General features: G+C 44.8%; 1 protein-coding gene across 1 annotated transcript in view; it reads right to left on the bottom strand.

Moving 5' to 3' along the window:
- LOC144822425 (LHFPL tetraspan subfamily member 7 protein-like) overlaps window positions 1-18,259 on the bottom strand; it is a 774,779-nt gene that overhangs the window by 534,276 nt on the left and 222,244 nt on the right. The window contains exon 2 of the mRNA XM_078679938.1: window positions 13,230-13,368. Within this exon, the coding sequence (XP_078536064.1) occupies window positions 13,230-13,368 (139 nt within the window). The remainder of the gene's footprint in view (window positions 1-13,229; window positions 13,369-18,259) is intronic.

Raw genomic sequence — 18,259 nt, 5'->3', positions numbered from 1 at the left:
TCCCTTCTCTGTTTTTCTCTTTCTTGTTCTGGGTCAAAATTTGATGTTAACCTTGATTTGCCAGAAAAGGTCATATCCCTCATATACAAGAAGCTTATCAATAATATGACTGATCCCCTAACACGGCTAAGAGACAAATGGGACCATGACGTTGCCGGCTTGGAAGATGAGGAGTGGCGAGCCACAGTGGCTTCTCTCCGCGAAGTTGCTATCTCCTCCAGACTCCAACTGGTACAGCTAAAAATCCTCCACAGGACGTACTTGTCTGGACCCTCGTTGGTTCATATGGGATACACCCAAGATAGTGCTTGTACACGGCAATGCGGGCAAGAGGGCTCCTTCATCCATACACTTTGGGAGTGCAAGACAATTCAGAAATTCAGAGAAGGAGGGGGTGGTATTAATGATGGAGGAAGTATTGGGGCAGCAGATACAATGCAACATCAAATTGATTTTGTTAAACATATGGGACCCCACTGACCTTATGGCTAAGGAGAGGATTGGTGTCACTCATGGTAGCCAAGCGGAATACCGCACGATTGTGGAGGGCTCCAACCTCACCGGACATTACAGACTGGGCCAGAGACATGGATTGGTGTATGGTGACAGAGATACTTACTTATGTTTCCTGGGGATGCCCGAAGAAGTGGTCGCAAATTTGTGGGCCTTGGAATACTTTCCGGGGGGAGATATGTGAGCCACCAGGGGGTTGGGGGGATGAGGTTGATAATGTTGGATAATGTGACATTCCTGAAAACAATTATGCTCACAGGGATGAAGAAGTTGTTGATGTTTTATCGCACTGTGTGACAATGATTACATGTGAAATGTTGTGTTTCTGCTGTTTAACATGCCAATTTCTCAATGAAAAGAGTTTACAAAAAAAATGACGTTGAACAATAAGTCCTGGACTCAAAAATGAGTGTTGGTGCCCCTCACACGCTCAATTTAAGCACTGCCTCTGTGTAATGTCCCAATAACATACTTTTCACTTTAACAAATTGCTCAGTTCTTCCCTGATAAACAAACATGTATGCATACACAACTTATAATAAAAAACTCAGGGGCATATTTATGAGTTTGTCACGCAGTACAGCACAGAATGAATGAATGAATGAATGAGAAGTTATAAAGCGTGAACTAAGCCCAAGGGCATCAAGGCGCACAGCAAGTCACCTTGCTGCGCTACACTGCGTACAGGTAAAGGGCAGGAACGTGCCATATTTCAAAGAATACTGTGCATTCCTGTCTTTTCCCCTGCTCTGGAGCCACTTTGGCTGCCTAGAGCCAATGCAGGAAACCTTGCACCGTGGTACAAGGGTGCCTGCATGGTAAGGTGAATTATTTTTGTACAGGAAGGGGCATCTTCCAGCACAAAAACTTTCCCTGAGGAATTTTCCTTTTTCTATGTGTGCTGCAAAATGCAACACAAATAGAGGGGGGGAACAACGAGCAGAAAAAATATATTTTACCTTGTTGCGCCTCACCTGGGGAGGCGTAGGTTTTTTGCATAATCCTAGATCTACCACGTATTGTAAATCTGGGAATGAGTCAAAATCCATGGATGGTGTGTGGGAATACCTACACAATACCCAAGGAATGCAGAGTAAGGTGCAGCGTAAGATAACTCAGCCATTTGTGCTGCGTTGCTTTAATCGAGATTTAAGAAGCCACTAAGAGCCACACAAGGCGACCTTGCGTGGCTTCATAGATCTAATTTTTTAATTGAGTCGCTCTTGCTTCGCATTGCGTGGTGTAAAAACAGCGCAACAGGGCTCATAAATATGCCCCACAGTTTCCAGAGTATTCCTCATTCCACAAGCAAGCAAACCAACCTTTTCCACCATTGTCTGGAGATCTGAGACCCCATTCCTTCCACTGCATCCTGGATAGGGCTCCGTTGTTGGATTGTAGCTCAGTACTCATTTTAATCCCACATACCTGTCCCATGGTCCTTGCTTTTCCCTATTCCTTAGAACTATGTGCCACATTTCCCTCTCTCAAAGCCTTAACGAGCGTAAGCTGCCAATTGAATGTTATATTTACTATGTGTTGTATAGGAAAGGTAACGCCCTATCCTCACACTTTTGTTGGTTGTCACTTCTTTAGGAGGACAAATCGCTGGATATGAGTGCAAGATGTTTCTGTTCTTATTGGTTTAATTCTATCCCTAATGTTTCTGTGCTCAATGCTGGCACCAAGGACGCAGTCTCAGCCGCACTCCCCGCTTTGGCGCCTTGAGAGCCATGCGGGTTCAGTCGGTCCAGACTGTGCAGACAGAGGCCGAGCACTCGGGCCAGTCTGCATGAAAATGAATTCACCCACCCTGGATTCTGTTGACTCAGGCCATCTGAGGGTAAATGGCACTGACGGCAGAGCGAGCTGGAATTAAAAGGCAGCGCGCAAAACGCTTACCGCGGCACAGCGGAACTGTAAGTGGCCCATTAGTCTGATCAAGTGAACCTACTAAATTTTAATTTGTCAATACTGCTTAGGCTCAGGATTATTTACAGCCTGCTCAATATCACTAAAGCCTCCCTGGATTCCCATTTTTATTCCGGTGTCATAACGTGGGTGATCCTCGCACGTCTTTCCCGCGCTTGCTGTCCGAGGTGCATGGAGGTTGAAAGACCAACTGATTCTTATTTAAATATTGTTGTCCCTGGCAGGTCTGTGGCAGGTATTTCTCAATCACCTTGTAGCACCTGTATGAAGGGTGCCCCCTGTCTGCTAGACTACCTCTCAGTGCTCAGTTATCTGTTGTACCTACCAACATATCTACTTAAAATCTCCCACATAGGACAAACCACCAGAAATATCCCTTTGACCATGGATTCCAAAGGGGCACCCGGGATCATGAGGTAAACTGGAGGCGTTCGCAGCCTCCGCGGGGATAAGAAGTAATATGTAAACTCTACTATAAAATATCCATTTAGCCATCTATCTCTTCCAAGGTCACCTCACCTCACTGTAATCCACGTTTTCCTTGTTCATATGTTGTTTTTCCTGCAACTAATGTTAGGGTGTCTATAAAGACCTTCACTGTCCATGTCGCCAAGGTCCAAACTATAAGAATATCCAGGGAAACAAAAAACATCCATCCATTCATCCATCCACAGATATCATGTGATTTTGAACCTGTGCAATCATAGTGGTTGGGTAGGTCTGGCCCAGTTTATACAATCAGCTGCTATAAATATTTACATTTTCCGTTTTTTTCTTGGGGTTCCTTCCATTGGTCTTCTCTCTTATACTTAGAGATCCATTTCATGGGACCTAGTGCAGCAAGCTGCCTATGAGATCAAGGCTAGTCTGGGATGCTCGCGGACAGGGATACATTTAAAGGAAAGGGTCACGGAGGCGCTAATGAAAGAGGGCCCTGGATGTGGGCAGCGTAGGGGCCAAAAGAAGACAGAGACAAGGACCTGTGACCACATGCGCACCTCTGCAGTAGGGCTTTATACCCCAGGGCGTCCTCCCTGTTAATTTAACTTGTAGCTTGGGATGGGGGTTACCGTCTGCGTATGGTACCTTTACCCAATGGACTATCTCACTTGAGGTTTACCCAGTGGTCACAGTAGACACATTAAATAACTGAGACATGATGCACATTTTCATCTAGTATATAGAGCCTGTCACAAGTTTTCAGAAATGCCCTACCCCTACTCCTACAGACTGCCCGGTCCTGTTAGTACTTTGTCTCCACTGTTTAACAGACAAAGGTCGGGTGGAAGCTAAGCCAGGCTGGCCACTGTTATCAAGTCACGTCCCCTTCGCCTACAACCTGTCACACACAAGACCCAGTCCTGCCCCCTCCCCGGCGTGGCTGGACAGAGGCTTGAATGAGGGGCTCGGCATGGATTCAGCTGTTCCACCAGCACTGTCTTCCAACAACACCACGACTGGGTCCTCGGCCTTAGGCTGGATCCCTGATTTAATCGCAGAGTCCTTAGCGGTGGAAAGGCAGTGCTTAATTTTCAAATAAATAATAAATGCAGGCGCCAAAAGGTGTCTTAGGAGCATGGCGCTGAAAAATGCCACGGTTACAATCTCAAGGCTGTTGACTCCAACTTCCGCCTCATGCTTCTTTTCTCAACCACCCTAGATGTCTTATCTCTTTATCTCACTGGTGCGCGTTCTTCTTCATCCCTCCTTTCTCCTTTTATCAGTATGTTCCAATCTATCTCCTGCTCTGTCATTCTCGCTTTCCTTTTTCGGACTTTCTCTCTCATGCTACGAATCTGACAATAAAAAATAAATTCCAGTCCCGTAAATGAGTGCAGGTGCCCAGCACCGGCAACCTCCTGCAGAAATTAAGCAATAAGGAACACCAATGGGCAAGGAGCTGAGAAACAGGCAAGACCTACGGTCTGTCTAGTCTTCATTTGCTGACCTTGCCAAGTGGTGTAAGTCGTTGTCCAGGGGAGAGGATGTGCCTTAACGGCTACAGTTGCCGACTTTGGTGCTGGGGCGCCAGGTTCGAGTCAATCTCGTCAAAATCCAGGGCATATCACTTAATCTCCCCGTACCTACCAAAAATGAATGTGTCCTTATGTAATGTAAGTGGTGCTCATGTAAATCGCTACAGTACCTTTGGGTCGAGTTTGCCTTATATGAAACTTCTTTTAAAAAGTGGTCCATCAGATAAAGTTCTGAGAATTTTGCATGCTGCCCCTTTTGTACCGCTTTGGCCGCCATAAGTGAAGACGGCTGGAATGCCAGTAACCGGTCCTCGGAAGCTTGTTTCCGGTCCAGGGAAGACATGGCTTGGCAGTTCGGGCTGGACTGTTCCCATGAGGCACAGGGTCAGACTGATTTGCATATTGCCATGTCTGAACTGGGGTGGCAGAGTGGGCTAAAGAACGGTGATGGATTAAACCCAGATCTTTTGACTGGGTGTGAGTGTTTGATTGATTCAGATGCTCCGTCCATCACCACCCCCTTTTGTACCGCTTTTGGCCGCCATAAGTGTGGCAGGGTATGCTCAGACGTGAGTCCCTTGCTCACTTTGCCACTGGATTCAAGCAAGCCAGGCTGAAGACGGCTGGAATGCCAGAAACCGGTCCTTGGAAGCTTGATTCCGGTCCAGGGAAGACATGGCTTGGCAGTTCGGGCTGGACTGTTCCCATGAGGCACAGGGTCAGACTGAATTGCATATAGCCATGTCTGAACTGGGGTGGCAGAGTGGGCTAAAGAACGATGATGGATTAAACCCAGATCTTTTGACTGGGTGTGAGTGTTTGATTGATTCAGATGCTCCGTCCATCACCACCCCCTTTTGTACCGCGACTGGATTCAAGCAAGCCGGGCTGAAGACGGCTGGAATGCCAGAAACCCGTCCTCGGAAGCTTGTTTCCGGTCCAGGGAAGGCATGGCTTGGCAGTTCGAGCTGGACTGTTCCCATGAGGCACAGGGTCAGACTGATTTGCATATAGCCATGTCTGAACTGGGGTGGCAGAGTGGGCTAAAGAACGGTGATGGATCAAACCCAAATCTTTTGACTGGGTGAGAGTGTTTGATTGGTTCAGATGCTCCGTCCATCACCACCCCCTTTTGTACCGCTCATCGGACCATGCAGCTGTTTCGCAAGAGAGGGCATTGTCCACCCCAGAGGGGACTCTTGGCATTATAGAAGGGCTGAGATATTGTAAATGACAGAAATATCCATTCATTAAAGTGAGGACCCTAGTCTAGGTCACGTAACCATGTTTTAGGATGGTTTCAAAAACACAGTGACTGGAAGTCAGTCTACAAGAGACTAGTCTGTTTCACACCGCGGTGCCCTTCCATCTTTGCTTTCTGAATTTGGGACATCTGGCAAGCTGATGAAGCAGAGTGCAGAGCTCTCTTTGGAGGGTATTTGGAAAAGCATTCCCTGGGAAAACAGCTCCAAGATGTCCAATGTGCAAGGAATTGTAGATTTAAATTGACAGTTTCTAAATGGGAAGACTGTGGATGTGGCAAAGTCTGGAGGAAATACAGTCACATTTCTTCAATTCAAAGATTGTTCTTGCGGCCGCATTCTGAATCTGCTGACGTTTTTGTAGGGACTTTTAATGCAACCCAAGGTACGCAGAATCCCCTAAGTCTAATATTGACTGCAGTAGTACATTGTTGACCATCACTCTTTGAAAGAGAGAGAGAGAGATAGAGAGAATGGAGAACTCTTCCCAGCACTACCAAGTGTTCTTTCCATCAGTTTTAAAATATTGTGAAACCTTAGAAAGATTCGGGGTGGAAAATAACACCCATAGCTTACCATCTGACACCAAGGAACCAACAGCAGCATTTGTCGTCAAATGATGTCTCTATTATCACCTTCAAACATATTTTGGAACTGTAATCGTTTTGTTCCCAAACATTAACTTGTCAGTTTCTGAAAATATACACATTTTGCTGCAATCAAAAACAGACTTTTCATATAGTATAAATAAACTCATTTCACCTCAAATAAAAGCTTGTCGTTTTTGTGAAATGAAAATCATTGTCCTAAAAGACTAGCTTTGTATTTTTTTAATACATGTTTTGTCAGTAAACATTAGCATGTATCACCGTAAAAAAACAGGGATTTCCATATCATGCCAGGGATTTCTACCCAAATCATGTGAGTGAATGTGACAGTTAGGAGCAGGAATGTGACTGTGTTAACTTAATTGCGCCAGGAACGCATAACTTCCGGACTTTCACATTACGCTTCTGTATAATTACGTGTTGTTCGCAGTAAAACTGTAGGGCAAGTGTGCACGTTGCTCTCATTTTTCGCACTATTTTTAAGAGCAAAATGCATCCTTTGTCAAAAATGTAATCAAGGACACACTTCTCATTAAAATAAAGAACTAAACAATGGATTTGCATTTTGCATAATTACATGTAATTACACGTAATTTTGCATTCTTTTCCTTTACTTTTGCGCACTTCTGCATAAACAAATTAGGTGGATTTGGAACACCCCTTGTTAAAACACTGTTTACCTTTTTAAATTGAGGTGGTGATTCTGAGGTTTATATTGCTGTGAACTCATTCATGTCTCCAATAAAATATAACATTCTTCACGAATGCCATCTTCCTCCTGTTGCTCCAGTGAAGATGAATGTAACCTTTCTGCAATAACCAGAAGTGAAAACACACAAAGCCATCCTCCGAGACAGAGGCACGTCTTCTCGCCCACCCCCGGGACATCCATGGGAGAGAGAGTGCTGAAGAGAGGGGGGGACAGGTGAAAGCCAGGGTAAGGCTGCTGGATCCCCCCTCATCCCTTACAAGGCTCTAATTGCTGCGCGAGACAAAGCCGGCCTGTCCCTCGCGGATCCTTAACCAGCGCGCGCCGCTGACGGATCCCCGGGCGCAGAGCCGTGGAGGTGATTATCCGTCTCTGCTGCTGCAGCTGACTGCCCGGCTCGTCTGCAGGGCCTGAGGCTCCCATCTTAAAGCGGCAGGCCAATCAGCAGCCTTCTTTTCAGCTCTATCTTTATTCAAGTGCGGAGAGTCCGGGTGTAAGCGCTATTTTTGCATGGTTTGAATACAGATTCGTCTCGGAGTATAGAAATGCTTATTCGGTTTGTTGCTGCCGCCTACAACCTTAAGGCATGCCTGCGCTGGTTCATTCATTTCTTTTTCTAAGGTGCCACATCCTCGGGGCTTCGTAGCGCTGTAAGTATGAAGGTGGATTACATATATAATACAGGAGCCCACGTAGTTGTGCATATGCATTTGTGTATTACATAGGTTACACTGGCGTGGGTCGGCATTTCTACTGCTATTTGCAAAACTGATTAACAGAATAACGAAATTTGCAACAAATATTCAGAGCAAACTCAATATAGTGCATGTGAAGCCACAATGCAGAACAGTGCATTGTTCCACTCTGAACCACAGCACACCCTCAACTGTGTGCTGCGACAGGGCCCGTATCATAGCACGTGTGCTGTTTCCACGGCAGGCACAAACCCGCGCCTACACTGGGAGCAGCGCATTAGTAAACGCAGAGGGGCTGGTCGGACCCTCGCTGGGGGCCCGGCCTGGCCTCCATTCTTTAGAGGGGGCAGACCTCCCCTTGGAGGTGGGTGCAGTGAGTGACTGCACCAACCTCAGACGTCTCTTGGACCCCTGTGCCCACATCAATGTAGTGCAGTCAGAGCACCTCCTGAGAGCATCTTTACCTCTGCGCCCATGTGGCTAATATTGTGGAAAGACAAGCTGCTGGTCTGACCCTCGCTGGAGGTGGCGGCCTGGCCTCCATTCTTTAGAGGGGGCAGAATTCCTCTGCAGTGAGTGACTAGACCAGCCTTCAGGAAGATGCCTGGGAGTCTCCCGGACCCCTGTGCCAACCCCAATGTGGTGCACAGTCAGTGCACCTCCTGACAGCCTCATTACCTCTGCGCCCATGTCGCTAATATGGTGGAAAGACAAAGGATGCTATTCCTCATGCAAATAAGCATATGCCCCCTTCCCCTGAGATCACGCTAGCTGACATTGAGCACTGGGTCAATTCATAGAACAGAAGGGACCGCACAAGCATCTGTGGCCCCTTCTGTAATTATGTAGTGCCTCGGGACACAAAAGGAGACACAAATCAACATTGCGCCCTGGGGCACTATGTATATTAGTGGCTCAGTTGGTCAGTGCAAAATTACACTTGCAACAGTGCAATCTATTTCATCTCCCATAGATATTAATAATATCCGTCTCAGTGGTAAAATCTGATGAGCTTTCAAAGATACAAGACTTATTCAACCTTGTTAGAATTGCAACGTGTCATCTGCAAATCGTATACTGATCTTTGCACCAAGTGCACTGACACACTGATCCTTATGACGAGGCACTTAAGTAGTAAACTTAAGTAGAACCCTGTGTCAGTACACCAATAGAGAAACATGGCTTCTGGGCACAAAAAGCAAAGTTGTAAATAAACTTTGATTCCCAAAAATGCATACTAGTGAAGTAAGGTTGCTTAGAGTGCAACATGCCACAGCAAGCGGCGTCAGTGGCCTGAACCTGGGGAGGATGGGGTAGATTTACTTTAGGGCTACCGGTTTTATGGTATTTATTTTTTTGACATTTCCATCTGTATTTATCCTTATTTATTTTTTGTTAATTTTATCTGTATTTATCCATATTTATTTTGTGTATATTTAACCGCTAAATATGCACTCATGCTTAAACCCCTGTCAGGCGAACATCCACAGAAGATAAATCAATGCACTTATATGAAAATATGCACATTTCAGTATCAACCTTGTGCATTTCTACTAGTGTTAAAGCCTCTTTACTAAAATTCCTTTCTTTTTAAATCCCATTTTCTATCAATTCACACAGCTATTGGCCTTGCAGTCATGGCAGACAGTATTTAGAATTTATCAAAAAGCAACCCAATTTCCGTTTTTATCCACATTTAAAACTAAATATAGACAAAAAAATAAATGTTTTCTGTCTGCATTTATCTGTAAAAATCTGTAAAAACAAAAAGCTGGGAGCCCTCTTTACGATGTATATGAAGCAACTTGCAGCGCTGCATGAAAGGGAGAGAGCAGTACAGCGCCATATCTATTAAGATAGGGGATTGTTTGCTCCTCTCCCTGCGCTGCAGACCTTAGGTTGCCTTGCGCCAACACACATATCCTTGCACGTGAGTGTGCGTTCTGTAAAGCACTGCTTCTGTACTGGAAGGGCCCTCTGTGCAAAATGTTTTCTTTGTAGGTGTACGGTACAGTGCATCACAGATGCCTAGTTGGAAAAACGTGGAGCATTTTTAAGCTAGCGCCACGATTCCCCTGCCTCAAGGAGGTGTAAGTTTAGCCACAAATCCATTGCTACCAGTGTTAGTAGAAAGGGAGTTGTGTCAAAATCATCCGTGGGTGGTTACAGGGGAATGTCCATCTGCCGCTCATAGAAAGCTCCCTAGATGCAAAGTATCGCGTAGCGATTCTTGGCTCTTTCTTTGGCTAACAATCCAACGCAAATCCTGATTTGCCTTAGAAAGTTCATATCCCCACAACAGCTTGTGTCGGGTGGGTGCTAAAAAAGTAATGTGAGTTTGACGCAAAATGTTAATCTGGGACGATATTTCAGAAAGGCCTAATCTTGACAGCAAGTAAAGACTTACAGGGAGTGAACAGCACAGCCCAAAGTAAGCATAGGGAAGCATAGGTCTATTAATGTATACATAATGAAAAAGGAACATTTCCTTGGACCAACAAAAGTCATCACAGCCCGCCTGCTGTATGGTACTAAGGACTTCAACCTGCATCTGGCCACTAGGAACATCTGTGGTCATGCAGTGCTCCGCTCTTGGGGCCAGATGTATCAAGCTAAATTGTGTTCGCAAATGCTGAAATTAGTTTGCGATCGCAATTTAGCTGAGTGCTATGTACGTAGGCAAATACCTACTCGCAAAATAAGGAATTGCAAAATTGTGATTCCTTATTTTGCCAAGCATTGAAAGAATCGCAATTTGTGATTCCCTAAATGCTATGCTGGTAGGCATCGCAAATTGTGATATTTCCTTAAGGAATCGCAAATTACCAACAACTTCAAGTTGGTGGTAATTTGTGATTTCCTTTAAAAAAGCACTTTTTTTTCTTTTTTCAAAGTGCCATGTGGCGGGCATGTATATGCTCCACATGCGCACACATGGACATTTCAGGGGTTCAAGTGGGTGTCCTTTTGTAACCCTTGCACACTTGAAATTGCGCACGTAATTTGCGAGTACCTATTGGGTACTCGCAAATTGCACGTGCAATTCCAATTCATTCCTATGGGCCTCTTGGCCCATAAGAATGAATGGGAAGCCATTAAGGAATGCGAGTGAATCATTTTGCGATTCTCAAATAGCGATTCTCTAAAAATCGCTATTTGAGATTCGCAAATGCATTCTTTGATACATATGCCCCTTGGTTTCAAAAGACCTTCAGTTGTCCCAAGTCAGATCTGAAGAACCTATGCAATCCTGTTTTTAATTTGCATTTCATAATATAGCGCTAAATTCACATTTAGAATGGCAGAGACTCGGATGTACTATTCTTTAGCACAGTCTTCGAAAACCCAAATACACACAAATGCCAGCCGTTATCAGCGTTCCAACCCAAAAAAAAACTGTTCCCTGGAAAGGTAGTGCGAGTATAACATGGCTGTGGATCACACGGCACTTACTCCCTTCCTTGTCTATGCAAAGGCAGAGTAACCAGACAGGAGCAGCAAACAACCAGTAGGATTTCTTGCACGCTCAAAATGCGTAACAGTATATTAAACCAAACACAAGCAAGGGGCAAGTGATTATCATGAGATCTAATGGCAAAGTGTGTAACTATTGTGAAATGACACATTTTCATGGCTTGCCCTCCGACATTTATCCTCACGTTGAAGTTGTGTGGAGGGTGTATTTAAGTACAAATCTCATGCAAGGCAGCGCTGGTTCCAGCTTGCGCTGTTGTAACCTGGCACAAAAGCAGCTTTTAAACTCAAGTGTGGCATATTGCAGCATTGGCATGCACAGTGAATCTTAATGAATATGGTTCTGCTCCATCGTTTACCATTAACACAACTCAGGACACAAAGTTTCACAAAGCACTGCACGAAGTTTAGTAACTTTAGGCCCGGCCACAGTCACCAGTTTGAGATGCAAAGAAATATTCAAGGTTTCATAAGCTACTCACTTCTGACGTGGGACGGACAACTTCCGTCCTGTCAGTTGTGCACTCAGAAGCCAAAGGCCACATTTACTAAACTTGCGTGGAAATCAGCAGTGCTGTGTTGCGTGAATAGTAGAAAATTGTGGAGCGCCGTGTTTATTGAAACCTGCATGCCAATGATGTCATCAGCTCTGCTCTCACTATAATCCCGTGTAGCCTGATGCTAAGAATTGCTGTATGGCACGTGGGACTCCATCGGCCCTTGCATGACATTTGTGCTTAAGGCGCACCCAGGGACATCATAAGGATTTTGGGGCCCTGGGTCAAACGTATTTTTTGGGGCCCCTCTTTGGAACCGCTTTGAACTTATGATTCAATTGCAGCTCTTTAATGGCCTTTTTGGCCAAGTCACCGACAGTGCACAGTCACACTGGTCCAAATTCTAAAAGTATTTGCATCTAATATTGACAGATAGTGACGTGTTTTCAATATTGTAATACAGCAGCTGCCCATTAATATTACTGTAAATAATTTATGTGACACCCTCCCATTTCTCATATGTTAAGTCCTATTGTGAGCTAAAAGAAACTATTATGTAAGGACTTTGCATGAAAAATAAACAACATTTATCAGCAAAATATCTACAATAAGCTATCACACATCACCTACGTTAAAAATAATTTATAAGAAAATTATATTTAAAATAATCTATTTAATAATTATTCAAGTCCATTAGGGCAAGATTCTGCAGAACAGAGCTGTCTCTACCAGGGGCCCCCTGAAAGTCTGGGGACCTGGGCCAGAGCCCACTTTGCCCATGCCTTATTACATCTCTAGGCACACACAATTATCCACGCAACCACAACTATCCACAGGTAACCCACGAAAAATCTGTAACTGCGTAGTAATTACAAATTTACACCTAAAAATGCTTGGTTTCACGGAATTTCATGTAAAGCCAAGTCACGCTTTTTCAGAAGATTTGGCTTTCTGCGAAAACCTCTGCTATTCCCACCTCAATACACCCACTTTGCATATGTAACAGGCTTGATTGGTGTTCTATGATGCAAATACATTTGTGCTGCACTTGCATCAACTTTTTCGCTCAAATTAGACTTTTGCACCAGAAAGTTGATCGTTGCTGCTCTTTGAGTCACATTAGTTTGCGAATTGTCACAAATGCCCGTGCTAGTTGATAGTAAATCTGGGTCCATGTTTTTATAGAAGACATGAAAGAATGGTGTATGTAATTGTATTTATATAGCGCTTATTACCAATGATGAGACGTTGAAGTGCTTTTCGGCAAGTAGCGCGCTACTCCAGAACCCAAGGTGGATTAGTGGTCGGTTTGTAGAGGGAAATATAAGTTGTTAATTGGGGTGGTGGACATGTGAGTCTGATAGTTGGATTGAAGAGGATAAAGGAGGGATAGAGGAGGGAACACTCGAGAAAGGGTTATTTGGGAGATCATAGTAGTAAAGTTAGACCTGGGATGAGTGAGCGAGTAGAGATAGAGGCTGCATTGAAAGAGTAGAGGCTGAGATACAGAGCAGTGTTTTGGAGAGAGTCGATTGTTTCCGTATAAACCAAAAGTTGTCCTACCTGCGGCGGTCTGCATGTATCCTGCCAGGGTGCAGGTCCTTCTCTCACAGAGCCCGCTGGGCAGGAAGATGGTGATGATTGCCAGCAGGGAGCTGATGGCCAAAAGCAGGCACCCTCCGGAGCACAGGACAGCACTGGTCTGAAAGAGCACAGAGAGAGAGCACAGTCACCATCACAGTCTGCTCCAGGGCTGTTGCAGTACAGCCAAATATACTATAAAACTCAATAAAAACTCTTTATGAATAAAATACATTTAAATAAAAAAACAGGCCTGGCCTACTTTTTCGCAATGCAGCTAAAGTGGCCAATACTGTGTATCTTTTACCCCGAGCTAACACTTTTTTTGCCCTCTAATTATGAGGTGCCCCCTGAATAACAAACCAGAGAGGGCGCCCTAAACGTTTTTGCGTCCGGATCCAACACACCTAGATGAGTTCCAGATTCATGGTTTGCCATAAGAAAAGAAACAGAGCAATTGACATAGGAATAAGGTGTGAGACAACGAACTTTCCTTAATCATCTATTAGTTCCTCACTGTGGTGGCTACATCATGTCAGTTCCGCACTTTCTTTTAACACTACTGTGGATATTCACACCAATCCTGTTGGTGATGTTCGTATTTACATCCCCATTCTTTCAAAAAACTGTTCCTTCTGGCAGTCCTTACCCTTCATACGGGATCCCCAGGCAATCTTAAAATGATGGTACTTCCTAAAGGTCTGGGTTGAAATCATACCTACATGCATGACAAAGCAGACTGCACCTGAAAGTTGGAATTTTCCTCTTCCTGATGGTTGTCTTTGAGGTGGGGACATCCACCTCTTCCTATCAGAAGGCCTTCCTGTGGCAGAGGTAAAGGGAAGGTTATCTGGCAGGCTGTGAGTTGCCCGGCAGTGAGGGGATCACATGGCATGGGATAGCATGCCTATGGTAAGCCCTCCCACAGATGCTGAGGTGACAGCCTATATCAGACACTGCTTATTTTGAGCCTGTGGTTTCCGGTGCTGACACTGGCACTTCATTGTCAACACCTGCACTAATGACAGTCTGCCACATGGTGGCGCTGTTTGTCTGCTTTACAGTGAGCATAGCAACAATTGTTTACTAATTCAATATACATTAAAAATGACTAATAACTGCCTCCCAAGCTATTCTTATACCTTTGTGGTCCTGGAACCGTCAGAATTGTCACACTTGTAGACGTTTGATGGTTAGCAGTTGTATTGGTACGGTCATTGGTAGTGCTGGCAAGGGCAATGGGTAGTGCCCTGGCACGTCTTTTTTTTAATTTTTTTTACAAATTAAGTACTGCTATCACAACATCTTCCAATATTGTGCAGGGTCAGTCTGTACCATGCCTGCACCCTTATGTAGTCTGCATATCAGGGGCAGCCCCCTTGCAATGTCGGAGGAGCATCGCCCCACTGGCTCAGAGCCTGCACCTGAAAAATAAACTGATATATTATCATTGTTTTATTTTTCAGTTGCTGGCTCTAAGCCAGCGTATGTAGGGTGGGGCGGGCCAGGGCCGTGGGAGGTGGGTGGAGGACTAGCTGTGCACTTCTAAGTGCGCATGTCTGTGTTGGCCGGCTGCTTTAGGCCGGCCAAACACACATTCCCAATTAGGTTTCTCCAACCCAGGTGCATTGAACAGCCGGGTTGGAGAAACAGCACAGACTCCTGTGCCTGAGCAGAGTGTCAAAACAGGCCGCTCAGGCTAATCCCTGCGATGCTCTCATAGCATGCATGAGAGCAGCTAGGGGATTGCACACTGTGTCTGTGATGCTGTCTCAGTGGCTGCTGGGACTAGGAAGAACACTGAGGCGCAACGTGGCAGGCGTCCAGCAGCTTCAGGTAAGTTTTCCTTTCTTTTTTTTAAATATAATTCAACTCGCTCCATCTCCCGCGCTCCCACCTGCCTCACCACTTTTTGTTTGTGGCGGCCGCCACTATTAGATATGATTGGATGTTGACCTACACACTGGTGAGCATATGTATGCCAGTGAATTCACCACCACAGGTATTTTTCGGGGTGAACGGGATGTCCAATACACATACCCTTCTCATCGGCTCCCGTTCTGTCAACAAATGTTCAATGCTCGCCTCTCACACTGTGAATGCACCATGATGAATCCTGGCTGGCTCTCTTCCATTTCCCTCCCACCCTTCCTGCCAAAAGATAAGTCTGGACATTCCCAAGAGTTCCACTCTGAGAGTTGTCTCCCTGGGGAACCAGATGGTAGGTGGGCGATCAACGTAGAATTATTATCAGCAAACATCAAATAAATGAACTTATTAAGCAGGGAATACGTATCTGTCAATGCAAATTGGATGAGTACATATTGGTTGTGTCTGAAAAAATACAGACAAACAGTATATTGTACTAGTTTACCTTAAACAAATAACAATCCAGTGGGTGCTAACATATTCTGATCTTGTGTGTTGGAGTGGGATCAACCATGGAATACTTACATAGTTGTATTTAAACAGTGCTCGACATACATGATTAGTGCAAAAGTTCCTTTGCTGAAGGGCAGCATGCTACTCTCTTGTTGTGCTTTGAAGAAACAGTGTGGGTTCCTGGTGTGGCTAAAGTATGAAGTGTTTTTGAGTTATATGCGAGGATCACAGTTGGGCTCTTTTTGTGTTTTGTTGTCTTTTTTCTGATGTATTATGAAGCAAAAGGAGTGAAATATGGGGTTTTAGGGTTATAAGACACTATGGCATGGATGGGAAGGTAAGTGAACGCAGTATGGCCTGTGGGCATATAACAAATGCCATAGCTCAAGTTTCCACCATGTTTGCTTGATAGCGCTTATGTTGTGCGTGTAAACACACAGAACACTGCATCCCTTAACACTACACCACTAGCTCATGATTCCTGGCTTCAATCCGCAGATGACAGGTGCTGCCTCTTTAAGACATGGTTGATTTTTTCTCTGCCATTGGCAGTTAGAGTTTTGAGTGTGTTTTGCCTACCTTGGTACACATAACTGGTACACCTCAACTTCTCCGTGCTTAGGTACTCTCAAGCACTGAGAAGTTGAGGCAGTTGAGATGAAGAAATCAAGGGAGAGCAGAGAACGTCTTAAAAATATGGCAGAGTCTTAGAGAATGTAAAAATAAAAAAATAAAATGTCAATGATGAAGGAGTTGAGCTGTTCTTTCTTCCCAGTCTTTGCCATTGTTAAAAAGTAGGGGGCATATTATCAACAACTAGCGATATTTATCGCTAAATGAGCTTAGCGATATTTTTTTATCGCCGCGCATCGCCGTTTTTTATCGCAGAGATAACGTGCTATTAGCAACGTTTATCTCAAATGCGATAAAATATCCCGCGACAGCAGCTCAATGCGTGAATATCGCTGGAAATCCAGCGATATTCAGGCATTAACGCCAATAGGGTCTTAACCTGAATATCCACCTCCCATTGGATAAACAATTTAAGAAGTGGTCTGAGCAGGCGTTAGTTTTTGGTGATAATTGCGCTTAGCGCAAACTTTTTTATCGCTGTGCCTGCGTTGATAATAGGCGATAGCGATGTTAGAGACTTTTTTCAGTCGCTAACAGGTTGGGTACGCCCACTTTGCATGTCATTAGCGATAAATATCGCTTACATGTAAAGCGGGCCCCAAACCGCTCGCTATCGCCTACAAACTGTCGCTAACTGCTGTTAGCGACAGCTTGCTATTAGGTCGATGAAATTATCGCCGCTTTAGTGGGAAAAAGTCCCGCTAAAGCGGCGATTAGGCCCTTGATAATATGCCCCTAGGTCTTCAAAGAAGTAGGCGGTTAAAGTAGTTAAAAGAGTAGAATTTATTAAGTATAACGCAGGAAGAACAGCCCAGCCACCCAACAAACTCTGCCTCTGGGACCGTTTCAATACATACATTCTATTGCCAGCACAGGCTGGTAAAGATTCTGGAACCATAACAAATGATGTTATTAGAAGGAAAGGTGGAGGCACATTGCCACAAGCTCCTTTAACACATCACATTAACTCCCACCCTCTTCTTGTGTCTCCGCCATGAACACTTTTGGGAGAGTGGGCCCTTATTTGTCCTCAAGTCTTTCTCCCCCTGATGGTTTCTGCTTTGTGTGTTGTCGTGAGTAGACTGGTGTAACATTCACTATCCTGGCTAGCTGGGATCTGCCCTTAAGAGCTCGGCTAGTCTCAGCTCAAACCACACATCAGCTGGCTGCATCAGCCCCACTGGCTGCCAGGGGGTAAGTTTAAAGCTGCCTCTTAATACACAGAATTGTTTATGGCACCGAGGGGTCGTATTTATAGGACCGTTTCATATTTTGGGAGCTGTTATTGAGTGTCCCCCGCTTCAACTGTTGTGATGTGCACCCCGATGTGTGTTGCAGGTTTGACAATTCTTGCTTCTCCTGAAGCCTGTCTGTTGGTGCTTGTAATGCTGGCTATTGTGGCTCCTGTATAATGTGCTTGGAAGTTAGGGTGGAGATCCTAAAGGCGCTTACATCCATTTATCTAAACATTTTTCTGGATACGTTTTGCTTGTTAATGTGTGTGCTGTGTAAAACGGATGGATGGTCTTGACTGATTGGTCATGTAAATGAAGCCAGACGCAGCTGGCATAATGTTTGTTTGGCTCTTGCCATGTGCGTCCGTCTGCTTGGGGGTGTGGGGAGACGTTGATGAGTCTTCGATCTGGCCCATTGTGGCGCTGCCAGAGGGCATCATTTTAATTATTTTAGTATTATTGGTTTTAGTGCAGCGTGCACCTGCGCGTAGCATTGTTTAAGCGCTAGTCCCTTGTTTATTTCTAACTGTCACGTTGGTGCGCCACTGACATTAGATGATGTTATGTGGATGTCACATCCGGAACTGATAGCACTTTCTTAAGATTTTCTTATCTTTGCTTGTGTTCCCCAAGTACTCCGTCAATTCGGTTATTACTTTGTGGCTGACGTCAGCTTTTGTAGTTGAATGTATATTTGGTGAAGAATATCTTAAAGGCCCAATAAAATGCAAAGGTTTGGCTTCTGTGTCCGGGCAACGGTTT

The sequence above is a fragment of the Lissotriton helveticus genome, chromosome 3_1 (genome assembly GCF_964261635.1).
Source record: "Lissotriton helveticus chromosome 3_1, aLisHel1.1, whole genome shotgun sequence".
Classification (NCBI taxonomy): domain Eukaryota; kingdom Metazoa; phylum Chordata; class Amphibia; order Caudata; family Salamandridae; genus Lissotriton; species Lissotriton helveticus.
The sequence above is the reverse complement of the archived record's forward strand: the minus strand, read 5'-3'. Positions and strand labels throughout refer to the sequence as shown.